General features: G+C 46.1%; 1 protein-coding gene across 1 annotated transcript; it reads right to left on the bottom strand.

Annotated features, from left to right (window-relative positions):
* Window positions 1-1791: 1791 nt before the first annotated feature.
* On the bottom strand, window positions 1792-17757 carry GATA3 (GATA binding protein 3; the record flags this gene model as incomplete). Its single annotated transcript, XM_010166087.1, has 4 exons — window positions 1792-2195; window positions 8431-8556; window positions 14177-14322; window positions 17221-17757. Coding segments are annotated over 4 exons (1094 nt in total), but the record flags the coding sequence as incomplete, so codon positions are not given.
* Between the last annotated feature and the right edge of the window lie 469 nt (window positions 17758-18226).

Raw genomic sequence — 18226 nt, 5'->3', positions numbered from 1 at the left:
TAATAATAATAATAATAATATAGATGGTATTATTTCAAAGAAATCTCTTGCAGGAAGGGGCTGGTCATCAGCCTTTGAATTTTTGGGAATTGTCCTCTGTCTACCATTAAATCCAGCCTTTTGTAACAGGTCCTGCTCATTCCTCCAAGCACAGGGACAAGGTTTGGTCCACCTTCATGTCTCATCAAGATCTCAACTGCAGACCATCAAATTATACCACTGAGTACCCAACAGAGCAGAGCAGAGCAGAAAGTGCTTTTCCAGCTCCTATCCCAAGTCTCAAGATCCATAAGGACCCTGCCATACTTTTGCACTTATCCCAGTCCCAGATTGTCATCGACATAGGATTGCCACTGTGGTGGCCATAGTTGACTGACACCAAAAGGGACCCATCCCACATGGGAGCCCAACAGTAGGCAGGGGCAGTGGTTGGGCTGCAGTTCAAGGGACAGGGAGCACACACCGGACAGTGGGGTTACACTAACATGCAGTCCATTTATTTTTGAGGATTTTATTCCTTTCTTCTGTGTTTTGTTTTGTTTTGTTTTAACCAAGCCACCACAAACACTGGGTTGGCTGTCAGCATGAGCGCAGAGACACACATTCCCGTACCCGTGGTAGCTATGTAATAAATACCATCAAAACAAATTAAAATTTAAAAATTAATAGAGAAAGAAAAAACATATTCCCTTTCCCACCCTCAAGCACAAAACACTTTTAAGTCAACAGAATTTAATCTAGTTTATTCTCCAAAAAAAAAAAAAAAAAAAAAAGGAGGAAAAAATATGACAACAAAACAAAAAAAGCAGGTCTTATCACTAGCAGTAAATAAATTTGTACAACCATTCAGTCTGTATAATAGGATGAAATAAATCTACATCTTTCTTATTTTGGTGCATTGAATTATACATACAAACAACAATTACAGGAACTTGTTCACAATGCATATAGACCTGGAGAATGGCTATCTGAAAACCCCTTGTTGGCAATGTCCGCATGTTAACACTGATTGCCTGACACCATTAGTACTTCCTATGTAAAAGGCCCGTGGCCTGAAATGAATGATCTCCCTACAGGTTGTATTTATTTAGTCATTTATTTAGTTAGTTAGTTAGTTAATGCATCATCAAAACCATTCTAGCCAGCCCCCTCCCCCTCCCTAGAAAGGAAAAAGAAACCAGGAAAAAAATAAATCCAAAAAACAACAAAAAAATAACCAAAATAAAAATAAAATAAAAGGAGAAGACATGACTGGCAGTTGGTCCATTTGTTCGTAAGACCGCGTTTCCTCTTGGTCTGCATTGTTTGTTTTTCTGGTTTTTAAATTGTCCTCCCATCCTCTTTTTTTTTTTCTTTTCCTTTAAAAAAAAAAAAATCTCTCGGAGTCCTTCATGCCTTTTTCTTTACAGCTCTCCAGATGCAATAAAGTCTTCCTCAAATGTACAGTATTTCTTACAATATAAGTTATATGCAATGTTCGGCGGTTTTTATTTTATTTTATTATTTTTTTCACAGCACTAGAGATCCTGTCCAATAGGGAATGCAAGTTCTGAATGGCTTATTCACAAATGGTATCCAGATTCAGTGGGTAAGAATACATAGATGCCATAGTGAGTTCCTTTAAAAAGTGGCAAACATCACTTTTTTAAAACTTTTTTTTTACTTTTTTCTCTTTTTTTTCTTTTTTTTCCTTTTTTTGTGCTTTTTGTAGTTTTTTTCTGTGGATTTTTTTTAATTTTTTTTCCTCTCTTACGCCTTCAAATAACATTTTTATTTATTTTTTTTTATTCTTTTTTCCCCCTCCCATTTGATTTGGGACGTCAGACCCATAACCACACGCCTGCAAAAATGCAAGTATATAAAGTAAATCTCATTTTGAGACCGTAAGCATTCAGCAGGGGAGTCTCTCGCTAACCCATGGCAGTGACCATACTGGAAGGATGGTGAGGTCCAAAGGAGAGGCTGGATGGAGGATGCATCGGTGTCGGTGTAGTCAGCATGTGGCTGGAGTGACTGAAAGGTGAAATGTGGCTGATGGAGGACATGTGTCTGGAGAGGGCGGCGGGGTTAAAGGAGCTGCTCTTGGGAAAGTCTTCAAGGTTGTCATGGACCTTTTTGCACTTTTTGGATTTGCTAGACATTTTTCGGTTTCTGGTCTGAATTCCTTCTTTCTTCATAGTCAGGGGTCTGTTAATCTAAACAAAAATCAATTATTTTTTTTTGTGCTTCCATCCCTTCTCCCCAAAAGTTCATGTGCCCCATGCCCAGGCAATCCCAAGAATGTGCCCAGGACAAGTTGGACAACCAGCAGTCCCCCTCCTCCTTTTGCACGCCCCATGTGCCACAGCTATACAACCTCTCCCCTTCCATCCCAAAATTCAGATCCCACCAGGAAATCTCAAATTCAGTTGAGATTTCTGAAGGCAAGATGACAGAAAATTGATGGCAGAGCCTCATGGGTGCAAAACATACTCGAATAATTCACAATGGCTGAAAAATTTCAGCTATCTGCACATTAGGTAATTGCACCGTGTTTAGGAACAAAACCAATCATTACCACCTCAAAATATTCCCTGTAGACATCGTCTCACCCCGAGGCTTCCTGACTGATCTAAAACCATTAGTGGTAACAACTGCCAGAATTTCAGTGCTACAAGGGGTTTCAAACTTTCACAGTGGCATTAGGGAGCTGGGTCAACTCTTCACCAAAGCGACAGGTATTTGTCTTATTTTTCTTTTAGGAAAGATTTTTCCCTGACCATCCTCTGAGGTTTATTTTAGCCAATATGTTTTTATTTTTATAGTATTACAGGGGGATTTTTGGCCTGAAATAAGTATCTGTAATGCCAGGCAGAGTATTTTCTACTTTTATGCATTCACATCTGTAGGAAACCTAAGAATTATATTCTTCTGCATGGGAATACACAGTGGCAATGACCATCTGTATACCCATCGGGGTTAGGAAATGGTAGCAAAAGCTCTGTTGAACCACCTGTGAAAAAATCCTGTTGCTGCACAGAGAGCCAGCATCACAACATGCATGAGTACTGGTGTCGTGAAAGCCCCAAAGACCACACTTGGGAAGGGATTTATGCATCCAATATTCATAAACATCCTTAAAAATCTGAACTTGGGAGCCTACATGGGGAGTTACACAGGTCTTGAACTGGCTCCTCTATGGGATTTCATCCATAGCAGAAGGCAGGAGAGCCCAGCACACCCCAAAGGCTGAACACTACTTGTCATAATAAATGTGAGCACACAACAGTGCTGATGGATATTCTGCAAAAGGGAGAAAAGGGGGGAAAAAATGGATCCACTATCCACCAGCAGCTACTGTTTCAACCCCAGTGAAGGTCAATGAAAAGATGTCCCTGCGAGGTTCCTGAGCAGATCTTCATCCATAAGATCTTAAATCCGTGCAAAGGACAAAGCATTCCCTTCTTCCAAATCACAGCAAAGTTTCATTTCTTGCTCATCAGACACTGCTTGGTGCCTTTCCCCACAGCATGGGAATCATTCACGGATTTCTCTCCCTGGGGAGGCAGGGATACAATAGCTCCCTGTTACACACAGGGATGGAGGCACGGGGAGAGGAAGGACCAGGCTCATCTGCTCTGGTTTAGGCATCCCAAAGTTCGTCATACTAGTCTGAATTAGTGACTACAGGCTCTCTGTATCAGCAGCGATGGGAAACTTCACCTCATCCTAAAAATGAGCGAATAAAACACTGATTCCTCTAACTCTGGATAAACAGAGCTGGAGGGAACAGCTCTGCTGCCAGCAGCTAAAGGTAGGAAGGAGAAATCTGCCCATGCACAGCCCAACAACAGCCCTGGGGCAGCAGCAAGCAAAAACCTCAAATGTCACTGGCTTTAAATACAACATCACCCATCTCCCTGGTTTCCTGTCCTCACTGAGGGAACGGGGATGCACACACAAGGAAGGCCTTTTGCTCCAGCTGCATGGTTAGGATGGGAAATCTTTGCCTGGCCTGTTTCAAGTCATGGACATGCTGCCCAACTTCAAAGCCAGGAGGTAGCTCCAAGTGAGACCCACCAGGCAGCGATGCTAGAGGAGACTTGGAAGTCCTGTTCGCTGTTGAATCCAGCTCAGATCCGGGGAGGCACATGTCTCCAGCCTCCTCAGTTCCTAATGAGGATTTACATCATGACACCAAGGCTCAGGGGCAGCCAGAATTGATTTAGAGATGAAGCAGCAAAAGTTCAAGCTCAGCAGTTGGCAGTGGCAAAGCAACAAAGCCTGATGCTGGGACTGGGGCTGTGCTGGCTCTCGGAGCAAGCACAAGGTCCTGACCCTGTGTTGCTTGGTGTCATGTCCTGCAGGACAATGATCACTTCCCCAAAGCAACATCTCTCATGTTTCACCCAGTCACTAAGAACAGATTGGCACAGGCCATGATTTGATATGGAACTTAAGGATGGGAATACAAGTTTTGCTCAGAATGGTGACAAAGCCATGGCCAGCTCCACAACTGGAGTCAGAGATGCCAGCCAAACTGTTAGCTGGTCACATCATCCTGATGTACATGGCCCCATCCTCCTAGCAGGTACCTGATCCCACTGCCAAACAGATAAATATCAGGAGGATTGAGACCAGCACAGGCACAGCAGCAAGCTGGAAATCTTTTCCAGTGACATCAAAGGCCAGGCACAGCAGAGTTAAAGTGGTCCCCAAAACATCAAAGCCATGGACCCATCTCTGTTTCTGGGGTAGAGAAATGAGAGACCCAGAGGGAAGACTTTCTCCATGAAAATTCATTGTGATTAAAAAGATAAACACATGCTAAATTAAAATTAAACCAGCCCAACTCATGTATATGAAATTCATTAATTTCAGATGGAGTCAATTAATTACGGGCAGGAATTAGGCTCTTTGGTTTATCATATGCAAAATACAGACTGCTCTGCTTTTGGGACACATAACCCTGCTTTAGGGTATTGTAAATGAGGCTTTTTCTGAGGACTTTTACCAAAAACAGCGGCAACTCACTCATTTCTATGGGCACGGACCAGTCTGCTGTGCACCTCCAGCAAGGTATACACCCACCCATCCCTGAAGTGAGTGAAGTATCATCCCACTTCTAAGAAGGACTAAAATAACAAGGACGAGAACCTCACATTCAACAGATCAAATCCAAGGAATAGTCTTAGACATTATAGGCCTGATCTTGCTCTGACTGAAGACAATGGGATTTTGCCATTGACCTCAATAAGGTCCTGTCACTGAAGCGGATTTATCCTTCAGACATAGTCATTACAACGTTGGGTTAATCTTCCAGGCTAGCTGTATCTTCGAAAGCACTCTGGGATGCCACAGGATGAAAGGCACCGTATCAATGTGAAATATTAGTCATTGTTAATACTGGTGTTAATGGAGCCGGCTCTTGTTGAAGTCAGTGGGAGAAATGCCAGCAGCTTCACTAAATGCACCCCAAGACTATTATGATTATTGCTTATATCCTACTGCCAAATGGGTTTGCTTAAGCTGTGGGAATCAACAGTAAAACAAAGTGATATAGCCCCATGAAAAAAATAGCAGCAAGAAAACAGAGCTCCACAAAAGAAATAGCCACTGCAGTCATTCCTGGCATGAACTTAAAAACCCAGTAAGTTTCATTTTCAGATCAAGCCATTAAAATAATCTGAAGGCCCACGAAAAATTCTTTGAACTCAAAGAAAATACAAAATGGGGTGGGGGAGAAGGGGTGTAAAAAAAGCAGCCAGGAATTTCCTACAGTCTAGCCTGAAACAGGGTGAAGCCATCTTCTGAGGAGCCGAAGGTCTTCCACTGACACTGACACAACATCAACACTCAGCTGCTGGGGAGGGACACGCCATGATAAGCCTCTCTATTTCTGATGCCTCTCCTGATGAAGAACTGATGTAGATAAGATACACAAAGTGAGCAGGACCACAGCCTACACAAACAGTCTTGTGTTTTAACAGGTCAGACCAATTTGCTCCAGACAAGGAACCTTGTACATGTGCAACCACCAAACTTCCTCCCTGCCTTGAGCTGATGATGGTGGATGATGCTGTTCACCGGGCAGTTAGCTCAGCTCTCTAGGTCCTGCCTTCCAGCAGCCAAAAGAGAAGGAGTCTCTGCAAAGCTACCACCACCTTACCACTGGCCACAAAAAACTCACTCATATTTGACTCCTGAAGCACCAGGTGACCTTCACAGTCACAGCCTCTAAAGCCAGTTGGGTTGCAGAATGCTGCAATGCCCTGCCTTCATAGACCTTTAAGGCTGAGGGTCGTACATTCAAGGACTTTCAGCTGCAACGTTGCCTGTTTCTCCCCGCAATCATAGCTAAGCATCATCTCAAAAAAGTGAAAACAAAAGGATCTACCCACTCACAGCCAGGTTTTAGTATCCTTGGCTAGTTATATTGCTGCACACGGTATCTCAGTCCTCTAGGGGTTTCATTTAAGCAGGTCCCATTAATGGAGTTGCTCATAAGGCAAGATACTACTTGACTTTGGTAAGTAGCTGTGCTGAGCTTTTAAGCAGCTGTCAGTGTTCTTAATGAATATGAAAACGGTTCCAATGTGCTCAAGGCTTGCCCCATGTCACAAATTTCACAGCTGGATCAGAGTTTCCCTAAACAGTGGATCTGGGGGTCAATTCAGGACAACCAGATCCAAAAGGGAAGTGTGAAAAAGAAAAGGATGTGCTCTTGCAGGCAGGTTTCTGGAGAGTCTCAGCACCCAGCCACCATTCTCAACACCTTAAGGGGGATTCCTCCAGGCTGTCTAGGTGTCTACAATGTAGGTAGACACATCTGAACTCATCATCCTGCCACCTTTTGTTGTCATGGGGAGAAAATACCCTGTCTTCAAGGGTACAAGTCATCTCATCCAAACACAGGCATCTCCATCAGGTCCAACTGATGGCACCTGAGAAGAGCCTATTTTCTTCAAAAGGCTTTGCTGAGGTACAGGGGGAGAAGTTCAGTCTCCCTATAGGTCTCCCTATAGGCTTCCCAAGCTATGTGATTTAAGTCCTACCACTGGTGGTTACAAGGCCAAAATGAAAACCTAGCACAAGCATAGACTCCTCCAGTGAAGCTGGCTGACCTTGCTCCCTTATTGCCGTCGAAATAGCAAACAGAATATTTTCTTGTGAGATTCTGAGAGCTTTCACTCTGGGTCCAACCCCTTTGTTTGCAGTGATCACACTGAGAGTTTGATGGCAAGCTTTGCTTGCTGCATAGGACTCAAAACATGCTGAGACGCCTGCCCACTAAAGGGTAAACACATTTTCCTTTTTTCCAAGAGAGATGCCTCTCACAAAACAGGTGAAAAATTAGCCTGGTTGGGGTTTTTTTTCTACTTAATCCAAACTTGTTTACTCATCCCAAGAAACCAAAGAGCTTAAAATAACAAATGGAAGGGACTGAGACACCACAAGGGTTGGGTGCCCCATGAAACACGATCTGTCTTTGATGTGTTTGTGTGGGTGGACATGAGGCCAAAACATAGCCCAAGACTTCTAAGTCAAATGTAAAGCAAATGTCCACTAGGAAAAAAAAAAAAAAGTTATATCAAAGCAGAGAAATTGAAAGTCTTTTCCTTCTTCTGACACAATAATTATTCTAATGCCACATGTGGAATGAGAGTAACAGGAGTAGCCTTAAGACTCCTTTATTAGCAGCATTATTCAGTAGAATACTCTTCAGATCCCTTTAGCTCGTTCCCTGGGGCATATATCCCTGGTTCCTGCAAGCTGGCTTTGCATGGAGATATTAGATTAAATCTGCCAGCCATTTCATTTCATTTTTCCTTCCCTTCCATGAGAGATGCTTTAAAATTCACATCACAGGTTAAGCAGACTCTGCAACCCGCTAAATAAATCAAGTCGTTTTTGGTTTAGGAATCGCTTGCGTCAACTGGGGCAAACACAAGACCTAAATAAATCATCTTTAGGGACGGGTGGAGGGAAGGCACAAAGACAGCCACAAACCCAAGAAAGACCTAAATAGTTTCTGGCACATTTTGCTTTTTTCCCAGAGTTTGTATTTGCTGGAGGAAGCAAGCTACGCACAGAAGGGGTATCGGCTTGCAGGACTGCATGTTGTCTTTTCCAATGGCCTGAGCCCAATCAGTAGCAGATAATGTCTCTCTGTGTTGATCCACTCCTCCTTTCTTGGCTCAGGCATGGGAAAGATCTAACATTACCCATGGACAGCCCTGTTTTACACCTCCCCAAGCAGGATCAGCTATGTTTGATGAGATGCCGACTCATCGCTCCAACACCCAAGGGCCCCAAAGGGATAAAGGACGTCTCAGCACCACTGGAGACTGGAAACCCTTAAATCGAGGAAGAGGTTGGACCATTGAGCACCGAAACTGAGGCCCCATTATTGAGCATTACAGTCACACTTACATTTACAGTCACACTTACATTGTGCAGCTTGTAGTAGAGCCCGCAGGCGTTACAGACGGGATCGCCGTTGGCATTTCTCCTCCACAGGGTGGTAGTGGTGGTCTGACAGTTCGCGCAGGACGTGCCCGCCCTCCTGGCTGCAGACTGTGGGGAAGGATGGGGGGAGACAGGAGAAAAGAAGGAGAAGGTGAAAAAAGCACTCGTTTTTTTAAAAAAAAAAAAAGGAAAAAAAAAAGCAGATGAAATCAGCAAAATTGCTGAGAAAGAAAACATCAACCCTGCAAGACTGACGCACATCGGCAGAGGCCTCCAGAAACTGGCTTGTGAGAACAAATAATAATTCTGAAAAAAAACCCTGAGGTACTTTAATCCCAAATTATATATGAACTGAATCAGGTGCCAAAGGGCATCCTAAAAGTGAGTGCTAAACCTCTGATAGAACTCATCAAAATTAGCAGCGCTGGCACAGCCCATTCCAGAGGGGAAAATATTATTTAAATGCCAACATGTCTTTCCATCTTAATTCTCTCAGACCCCCCAGGGGTCTAATTCTGCAGTCAAGGCCTAAACCAACAATTGCTGGAGTCAACGGCATGAGTCACACCAGCTCCAGAGAGCACCAGGTGAGACCCGCGCTGAGTTTGGTGGGCAGTTGTTTGCCGGGTCCGACCGCAAGCACGGCCTGATCCCATAAATTCAGCTCAGCTTCAAAGGATACAGGCTCCAAATCGGAAATAACACTGTGGCAAAGAGTGAGAATCCCGACTTCTTAATTACACCCTTTTGCAGCCTAAACCTTCATGTTTATTTAAGGATTGGTAATGAGCTTGAAAGAAGAATTTACCATTTCATAAAGGGGAAGGAACAAGAAAAAAAGTTTATGTGTCAAGGTATATACAGAAGCTTTTTTGTTAGTTGTGATAATGATTTAGCAAAGCCAAATTTTGCAAAATCATTCCTCTGTCACATGCACTAATTTATGTTTGTCATTTAAAAATTGTAACTTTAGCAAATTGTCCTTCTGCCGCTGAAGGATGAAAAGGAGTTTGCAGACTTCTATGTGAATGCGTATGCATGTTCGCGTGTGTGCAAGTGCCTACAGCTCCTAAAAAAAAAAAAGACCTTTAGATCCCCATTCTATCTCTTCTTCATCACTATGACACAGTCCCAGAGCTCTGATTTCATCCCTATGCGTTGCTTTCAATGGGACTGCTCATGTGCTTAAAGTTAAAACATGTGCTTAAGCGATTTGCCAGATCATAGCAATGCTTGGCACCTTGCAGAACTGAGCCTTTAATGCTCTCTTTTGTGCTCTTACTGTTTCAAATTTACCCCTCACCCCACACAGCCACACACTGTAGCACATCCAACATTTAAAAAAATTATATATATATATATATATACACCGCATTTTTGGATATTGTACAACAAACCCAAAATGCAAACACGGACACTGGCACAGCGCTAGCATTAATACCAACTCTTGTTAGGTCATGTTGCAATTTTAATCATAATTGAATGCGGCGTAGGTGGAGAGAGGATGGGATGGTTTTGTTTTAGATAGAGTAGGAATTTTCTTTTTTTTTTTTTGCTTTTAATTAGACAAAAAGGACTATCTAAAAAATAAATAATATGACACCCATGAGAATTGGGAAGCATCACAGAGAGCCTGATCTGACAGGCTGCTGGTGGGGACAGTTCCATTTTGCCTGACCTAAACCACGCTGAAACAAGCCAATCTCAAGCCCGAGGAATTCTCTAGCTGACTTCTCCCTGCTGATGACAAGCGGGAGCTGGGAACGGCACATGGGTCTTTGGTTGCAAAAGTCCCAGTGCTGACAGGAGAAGCTGAAGCGTCCCACCACAAAGAGGAGAGCTTCAGACAGATGTGCACACACAAGCCTTGGTCCTGTCCTCCTCCAGGCCACGTCATGGCCCCAAATTTGATTCCCATCAAAATCACAGGGTTAATACACATACTGCAAATGCAGCACGGACACAACAGCTTGCAGAGCTGGGCTTTTCCCGAGACCCGAGTCTGCAGGTCTCTCCCCACCCAGCTCCCACGAGCCAGCGCGGGTGGCTCAGAGGCTGGATTGAGTCTCTCGGTGGCAACTTTGCCCTTATCAGACCCAAAAATCAAGCCTAAGGAAATTTCTAAAAACCAGTGATATTTGACTCAACCCACACAGGGGAAACATCCCCTTTGAAGATATTTGGGGTTTCTACACGGCACTCGCCGTAATTTCTCTTACAGCAAGTGCGTTTAAAAGACATGCCTGGTCACCACCTTCATACAAACTCTGACATTAAAAAACACAAATAAATCACAATATCCACTGTCTTCTCTAAAACTTTTCCATCTGCTGCGTTTCCCTTACATAAATTCAGCAGCGTTAGCTGAATATTTTAAACTCTGTGCTCTTTCAGTCCCAGACTGTACCTTTTATGCCGTACCAACTTACACCGGAGACACCGGCAGTGGGCAGGAAACAATGAATAATAACGCTATTGTAAAAGCTCCCAGCAATGGCATCCACTGACGCTAATCACCCACCCGAGCCTGACCATGTCAGTAATGGGATGACTAATAGGGTGCCCCATATCATCTATAGGACCAGATCCCATGGCCCAGTTGTATATGAGCGAGGGCACAACTTCGGAAGTGCTGGAGGTGATGAGAAGGTGGAACTGAGGATGGTGCAGCAGGAGAAACCGAGCACTGATAAAGATGCTTAATTAAGGGACATTTTCGGTGCCTGGATTTACATGGGGTACCCAGAAAGCTGCAAATAGCAGCTTCCTAAAGTAAGATCACACATGCATGGGTATTCTGAGAAACTGGTTATAATCCTTCCCAAACCAGCATGGCTGGACACGGAAATAGAGAGCATTGCATCTACACGGGCAGGGAAAGGAAGAAAATCCAAAGGAAGATTTTATCTCAGCAACATCAGTGATGGGGTTACCACTGACTTCAACAGGAACAGTCTCCAAGAAGGCTGTAGACTTTTTAAGCAGAGTGGTGGTGTGGTACCACTTGCCTGTCCCTGATCTCCGTGCCAACATCTCCAGATCTTTCACCTTCACCCCAAAGCAGACCTGTTTGAGCCCCCTTGACCAGCAAGGCTCCATCCATCTCCCCTAAAGGAAGCCCTTACAAAGACACCCATTGAATTTAATAAAGCTTAGGCTGCATTCTCAGCATCTAAGGATTTATTTGCCTTCTCTCTTCAACCCATCTGAGTCCTTTCATTATTTTCAGCGCGCCTGGGATCAGAGCCTACAAAACCAGCCCAAGGTCATGCAGGAAACTTGTGGCAGAGGGAGAGGAGCTCGCACTGGATCCCCACCCTGAGCCTCCATACACACGTCGCCATCCCCAGCCCGCTCGCCTTCACCAGCCAGGAAAGATCAAGTCAAGCCACAGACACACACACATCTACATCTTTGCACTTGAAATGCAAACACGAGCCCAGCTTTGGTGCCTTCTGATTTTTATTTTTTTTTTAGAGGTTAACAAGGGAAATAAATATAGATGCAAAAAGCGTTAGAAATATTTCTCTTTTTTTTTCCTCCAGGCAGTACTGGGAAAAAAAAAAAAATATATGGAAAAATCAAAAGTTCCCATTTAGCAAAACCCACATTCAAAGAACATTCAAAGAACGGGAACTTTTTCTAACTTAAACTAAAATGCCCAAGATTGAAGTGGGCATTTTAGCCCACTTCATTAATGAAGTTAATTTCTAACTTAAACTAAAATACCCAAAATTACAAGGTCTCTCTTTACTTTTTTTCTGTCTCTCTCTTTCTTTTTTTTTTCCCCCAAGAATGACCTTTTACAATGTATTTATTTATATAGTTCATTTTACATGTGCCGGGCTGAGGGTGACTCGGGACATTCTTTCGTGGTTCCATCAGACACTTTTTGAAAGCTCTCCCCCCCTTTTCCAGCCGCTTTCCTATTCTGCCTCCCCCTCCGCTTGTTTGGATACGCTCAAGCTCCTGTGTGTTTGGGCTGGGGAAACGGAGCTGTTGTTTAGGAGTTATCTCCAGGGCTCAGATATCCGGCAGCTTTTTCCTAGGAAGTTAACTTTACACATAAAGAGAGAACGAGGAAAAAAAAATATAAAATAAAAAACCCACGAAGTGTGTGTGTTTAAGGCTGAAGGGCTGGAGGGAGGAGGAGAAAAGAACAGGAGAGCTGCTGAAAAAAATTAAAATCTCAGCCTGTACTTCCCTCCCTAGAAAGCTTTTCCTTTTTTCTAACAAGGCTACGAAAGATGAGGAAGACCAATGTTTTCCTACATGGGAAAAGCCCAGATAGGAAAGCAGGGAGAGATCCTGCCTCAAGCTGTGCTTTGCCCATGGGAAGTTTGGGGGTAAGAGGAGCAATCCCACATCTTCCCAACACCCACACGGCCAGGCAGAGCTGACGCCGCTGCCCCTCGCAGCGTAACCCATCCTGCAGCCGTATCCTGCAGACGCTTCCCAGCGCCTGTGGGGATAACGCTGGTCCAATTTTGTGGGCATCTCAAAGCTGAATCCGTGCCTAAGAGTTGCTGGACCAAGGCTGTAAGTACCTTCACGGGGAACACGAGGCCAATGAACCACCCTTCTCCTGCCTAAAGGATCCAACCATGCCGGGCACAAGCCTCACCCAGCCAGCCAGATCCATCCATCAGCTCAGAAATTCCACAGAGAACTGCTTTTCCTCCTCATTTTGAGCAGCACCCAGGAGCCCATCAGCATCTTTAATTCTTATGAAACTGAAAGTGCCTCAATTCAAAACATTCAATAACTTCCCAAGCAGGGAATATAAACTTTTTCACCCACTTGATATATTCTTTTCCCCTTGTGGTTTGCCTGATTATTTGCCAAATATACTTCAACACATTTGTTAGCCATGCCCACAGCTTCCAAACCTTTTTGTGGCTCCCAGGGAAATTCATAACTAGATCACTGGAGATGCTGTAACCTATCACCTGTACGTAATACAGTTGTGAGGTTACAACTATTATTTCAAATATTTTACCCACTTGTTTTGTCTTCTTCCAACTTCTGTGGCTCCAGACATGCGCTTGGCTTTGCACACTCACTGGGCTTTGCCATCCTCTATCTTGTGTCCCCACTTAAATTGACTCAAAGGGAAATGACACAATTTGAGACCCACATGGCTCAGGTAAAAATGACCACACCAAGTTCAAGTGGCACCAGGACCATCAGCCAAGCTCCAACTGGTGCTTCAGTGGCACCAGCTATGGTGACGAGTACCCAGCTTGAGTCTCACCTCCATGACACCACCAGCCAAGGGGAATGAAGACACGCTTGGGAAGGGGAGAACAGCCGTGTGGAGAACCCAGGAGAAATCCTGTTCTCCTGATCATCTCTTTGGTCACTAGGAAATTATTACTCCGCCCTTGACCCCTGAAAAGAGCCACTGTCCTCGGGTCACCATCCAGAAGCACTGTGCAGAGACATCTGCCCACTATGACCTGGGAGAAAACTCAGTTCTGGTTTGCAAGGAGACCTGGATCTTGGTATTTTTTTAACCTATTTTGCAGTTTGCAAGAGAACCAAACAACTGAGGCCCACAGCAGCTGGGAGCATCTCTTCGAACATCCCCCCTTCCCAACCCTCTGACACAGTGGGACCAGATTTTGAAGCTGGCTGGCTTCCCTTCTCCATCCCAGGCTGCGAACAAGGAGCAAAAGTTGCAGAAGAAGGAAAAGAAAGAATAATTAAAAAAAAAAAGGAGACTCACCAGTCTTCTCTTGGGTTTGATCAGGGGCCGGTTCTGCCCGTTCATTTTGTGATAGAGTCCACAGGCGTTACACAAATAGTGCCCGGTGCCGTCTCTTCTCCACAGAGGGGTTGAGGTAGCCCCACAATTTACACACTCCCTGCCTTCTGGAAACAAGAGAGCACATAGTTCACTTAGGGAAAGCAGAGGTAAAAGGGGCTGGGGAAAGTACCACCCCCCCAAAAAAAAGAAAAAAACAACCCTCCCAAGAGGCCCAGCCTCGTCAGACCTGCCAGTCCTCTCCAAGCCCAGGGTGTCCAAGCCAGGGCTCAAGCCCATGTCTGAGTGACATCCCTGGCATAGGTTGGGGAGAGTTTGACAGGGCCTGGTCCTGTACCACCCCACAAGCAGCAGCAGGCAAGAGGGATGGTGACAATGACAACATAAATTCCATGGTGGCTAGAGGGAGAAGCTCTCATCCCTGGTCATTGCCCCTCACCCCTGGACTAAGGGCTCTTACTGCCCTCCAGACCCCATGTTGCCATATGGACCACAAGCAAACCTTGTCAGGTTTTGCAGGAGCTTCCAATCCCCCCCCCAGATGGATGGATACCAAGTTTAAGTCCATGTCCCCCTTTCTCATATATATGAGGACCCTGAGGTCACTCCTTGAGCACCTCCCCAGCACCAAGGGGGTTGCATGAGGCTGAAGGGGCTCTTCCTTTGGCCTCAGGTCAAACCACATCAAGGACTCCCAAAATAATCACAGGTCAACAACCAAAACACCTCCCTTGCCCCAGCCAATACACAATCACTCTGCTGATATCTGCTATTGATTAATTTGCAATTAAGCTTCCACCACCCAGCTTCCAGAAACCCCTCTGGCTTTCCCACTGCATCTGCAACCTGATGGTCCATCCCTGATATTTGGGATCCCAAAAGGCCCTGACCCCTGATTAAGGTCTTTCCCTCCTTCTTCTCTGTTTTAGCATCTCTCTCTCTCTCTCTTCTCTCCCTGGCTACTGGGGAGGGTATCCCCCAGCTCACCAGCTCCCAACTTAGAGGAGTGAACTGAGAGGGGGGATACCTCACAGCTACTTTCAGAGTGTTGAGTGTTTTTTTTGTTGAGTGTTTGGTTTATTGGGTTGTTTTGTTGTTGTTTTGGTTTGGTTTGGTTTGTTTTTTTCTAGCACCTAATAACACTTCCAGCCCATCTGAGAGCAGCAGAAGACCTCAGCCGGTCAGAGCAGAGCGAACTCAGCACAGAGCTGGCTCCGCGCTGCGTTCAAGCAAGAGGCATCCGCGCCCTAACCACAAACGGCAACCGTTTTTCCAGAGCCTTTGCACTAAAGCCCTCTCTTCTCACCCCTCACAAAAAAAAAACCAAAAACATTTGCAGCCCTTTTTCCTTCCTTCATCCTGCAAAAAATATCCCCTCCATCCTCTTCCTCCAGCACTAACCCCCTTTGTGAACTTCCCAGGTTGCTAAAATCAACTTTAAAAAAGAAAAGAAAAAAAAAAGGGAAGAAAAAAAAAAAATAGGTGTTGCTCCTGGGGTTGGTTTATCACGAACCGCAGATGTCTCTCTAGAAGGTAAAGTAACAGAAAGTGGCAAAAGGAAAACAAGAGGCGGAGTAAAGGGGTGGGGGGGGTGGCGGACAAGATGGTTTGAAAATACCGCGCAGCCAGTGCCCCAGTGGGAGCTGCGGGTCGGTGGGCACCGGGGCGGCCGGGGGGAGCACAGAACTACCCGATCTGTACCCGGGGAGAGAATAAACCAGTCCCTACCCCGACACAGCGCCCGGTCCAGACCGGGGCCAGGCAGGGAGCCGCTCCCGTTAATACCCAGGTCGTTTTGTTCCCCTCCGGTTAAACGGGGCAGCCGCTCCGGGGCTGTTTGAGTCTCTGTCCCTCTCTTTTGTTTCACTCCATCTCTCTCTCTCTCCTGCTTTCATGTACAAAACATACAGGTCTGGGTTTTTTTGTCACTCTAACCGCATCCGGACTCTATTAAAGTTCCTGGCGCTGGATAAACAATGCAACTGTCGCGTGCAGCAGTCTGAAAATAATTGGATTAGCTCAAACATATCAGCTAAATAGAGACAGTCCCTGCTCAGACAGACAGAGTAAATGTCACCCTGGAAAAACCCTGAAAACTGATCTCATTCATGCCAGGCAACCCTGTAGCAGCCACCTCGGAAAAAAAAAATAGAGAGAGGGAAAAAAAAGAAAGAAAAAAGAAAGATGAAAAAGAAAGATAAAAAGAAAATAAAAGAAGGGGAAAGAAAGAAAAGAAAGAATAAAAGAAATAAACGAGAAAGAAAAGGGGAAGAAAAAGGAAAGGAAAGAGGAAAGAAAAAAAAAGGAAGCAAAAAGGACGAAAAGAAAGAAAGAAAATAGTTTTGACTAATCTCCCTGTCCTCTGCACACACAAACACAAACACACACCCCTCGGCTCACACACTACCCCTCACTACACACAGACGTCCAAACCCGGAGCGTTCAGCCATCGGGAGCTGCGTAATATCCGACCCCCCCCTCCGCGGGGTGCGCAAAGCGCCGGGACCCCCCAGCTCTTCCCTGAGAGGTGCGGCCGGGGGAGAGATGTTTTGGGATTTTGTATTTGGGGGGGTCACAGACCCTGACAGGGAGCTGGATGGGGCTGGGGAGGGTCACAGACCCCGGCATGGAGCTGGATGGGAATGGGGGCTGCGGGGGCGAGTTCCCCAGCGCCCCAGGGGTGGCGGAGGGGACCAGGTCGCCCCCGGGGCAGGAGCCCTGAGGCAGTGGAAGGGGGATTTGGGTTCCTGGGGTCGCACCCGGGTTGGACAAGGAGGAGTTTGGTTATAAACTCAACAGGGTAACCTGTGGGGAAGGTAAAGTGAGTGTCCCCCTCCCCACCCCGGGGGCTTGAGCCCTCGCTGCTTTCATCACACGGAGGGTTGTGCGCATCCCTCTGCGAGCGGAGAGGAGAGGGGGTGGCACAGCTTTTCCCCTTTCACCCCCAGCTTTCCACCATAGCTTCCTCTCCCAAACAAGAGGGATGAAGAAGCCCAAAGCCCTACCTGTGCTTGACCGTGCTTTGGGTCGCGATTTACACCCGAACCCGGTCGGTGATCCTCCTAAGAGGCTACTGGGGGGAAAAAGTCCAGAGCCATATTCTGGGACATACGGTGGGTAGGTAGTGATGGGATGATGAGCAGAAGAGGTGGCTCCTCCTAAAGAGGCCATGCTGCTCCGAGAGTGAGAGGACTCCAGCTTCATGGTATCGGCCAGGGACACCTGGTATTTGATGCATTCCTTCTCGTCCTGCCGGGTGGAGCCGGTGGAACCAGGAGTGGAGATGGACGGATCCGGAGATACATCTTTAGGAGGGGTCGGTGGGAAGGTGAAAAGGTGCGGGCTGGAGTGACCGGCGGATAAAGTAGAAGAGGAAGCGGGTGGATAAACGGAAAGGGGTCCCGGTGAGCTATGATGGATGGAGGTCTTGGAGAAAGGGCTGAGGTTCCAAGGGGAAGCGCTGTGGTGGCTGCTCAGCGCTTTGCTCCCGTCCAGCCAGGGCAGCGAACCGTGCAGCAGCGGGGGACGGCACACCTGGCTCCCTGCGAGGAGAAAACACAGCGAAACCCCCGTTACATCCCCTTCGCCACCCTGGCAAACCCCCCGGGGGGGTGTCGGGCTGTAAACCTCCCCCCTTCCCCCATTCCTCCTTCTCAAAGGGCTCAGCGTGAGCGAGGAGCAAGGAAAGTTACATCGGATGCAAACCTTCACTGCCCTGGAAAAATTAAAATTTAAAAGTTGTAATAGCCTGAGGTGGCAGCCCTTGCTGCCACCCTGATCTTGCTCAGGACAGGGTCTCCGGGTTGGGACCCCCTCAAGCAGGGATGCCAGCCCTGGGACACAGAATTTAGTGAGTCCTGCTTCACTCTCTCCCTTTTCCAGACAGTCCCACGCAGACTTCGAAGCAAAGATCCTGCGTGAAATTGCCAAGCCCCGACTATAGAAATCTCTTTTTTTTTTTTTTTTTTTTAATTTTATCTTAACTGGAAAATAATTTCTCGCACACAGCCG

Source organism: Antrostomus carolinensis, unplaced genomic scaffold, assembly GCF_000700745.2.
Source record: "Antrostomus carolinensis isolate BGI_N321 unplaced genomic scaffold, ASM70074v2 scaffold33570, whole genome shotgun sequence".
NCBI classification, from domain to species: domain Eukaryota; kingdom Metazoa; phylum Chordata; class Aves; order Caprimulgiformes; family Caprimulgidae; genus Antrostomus; species Antrostomus carolinensis.
This window is presented reverse-complemented; position numbering and strand designations above follow the sequence as displayed.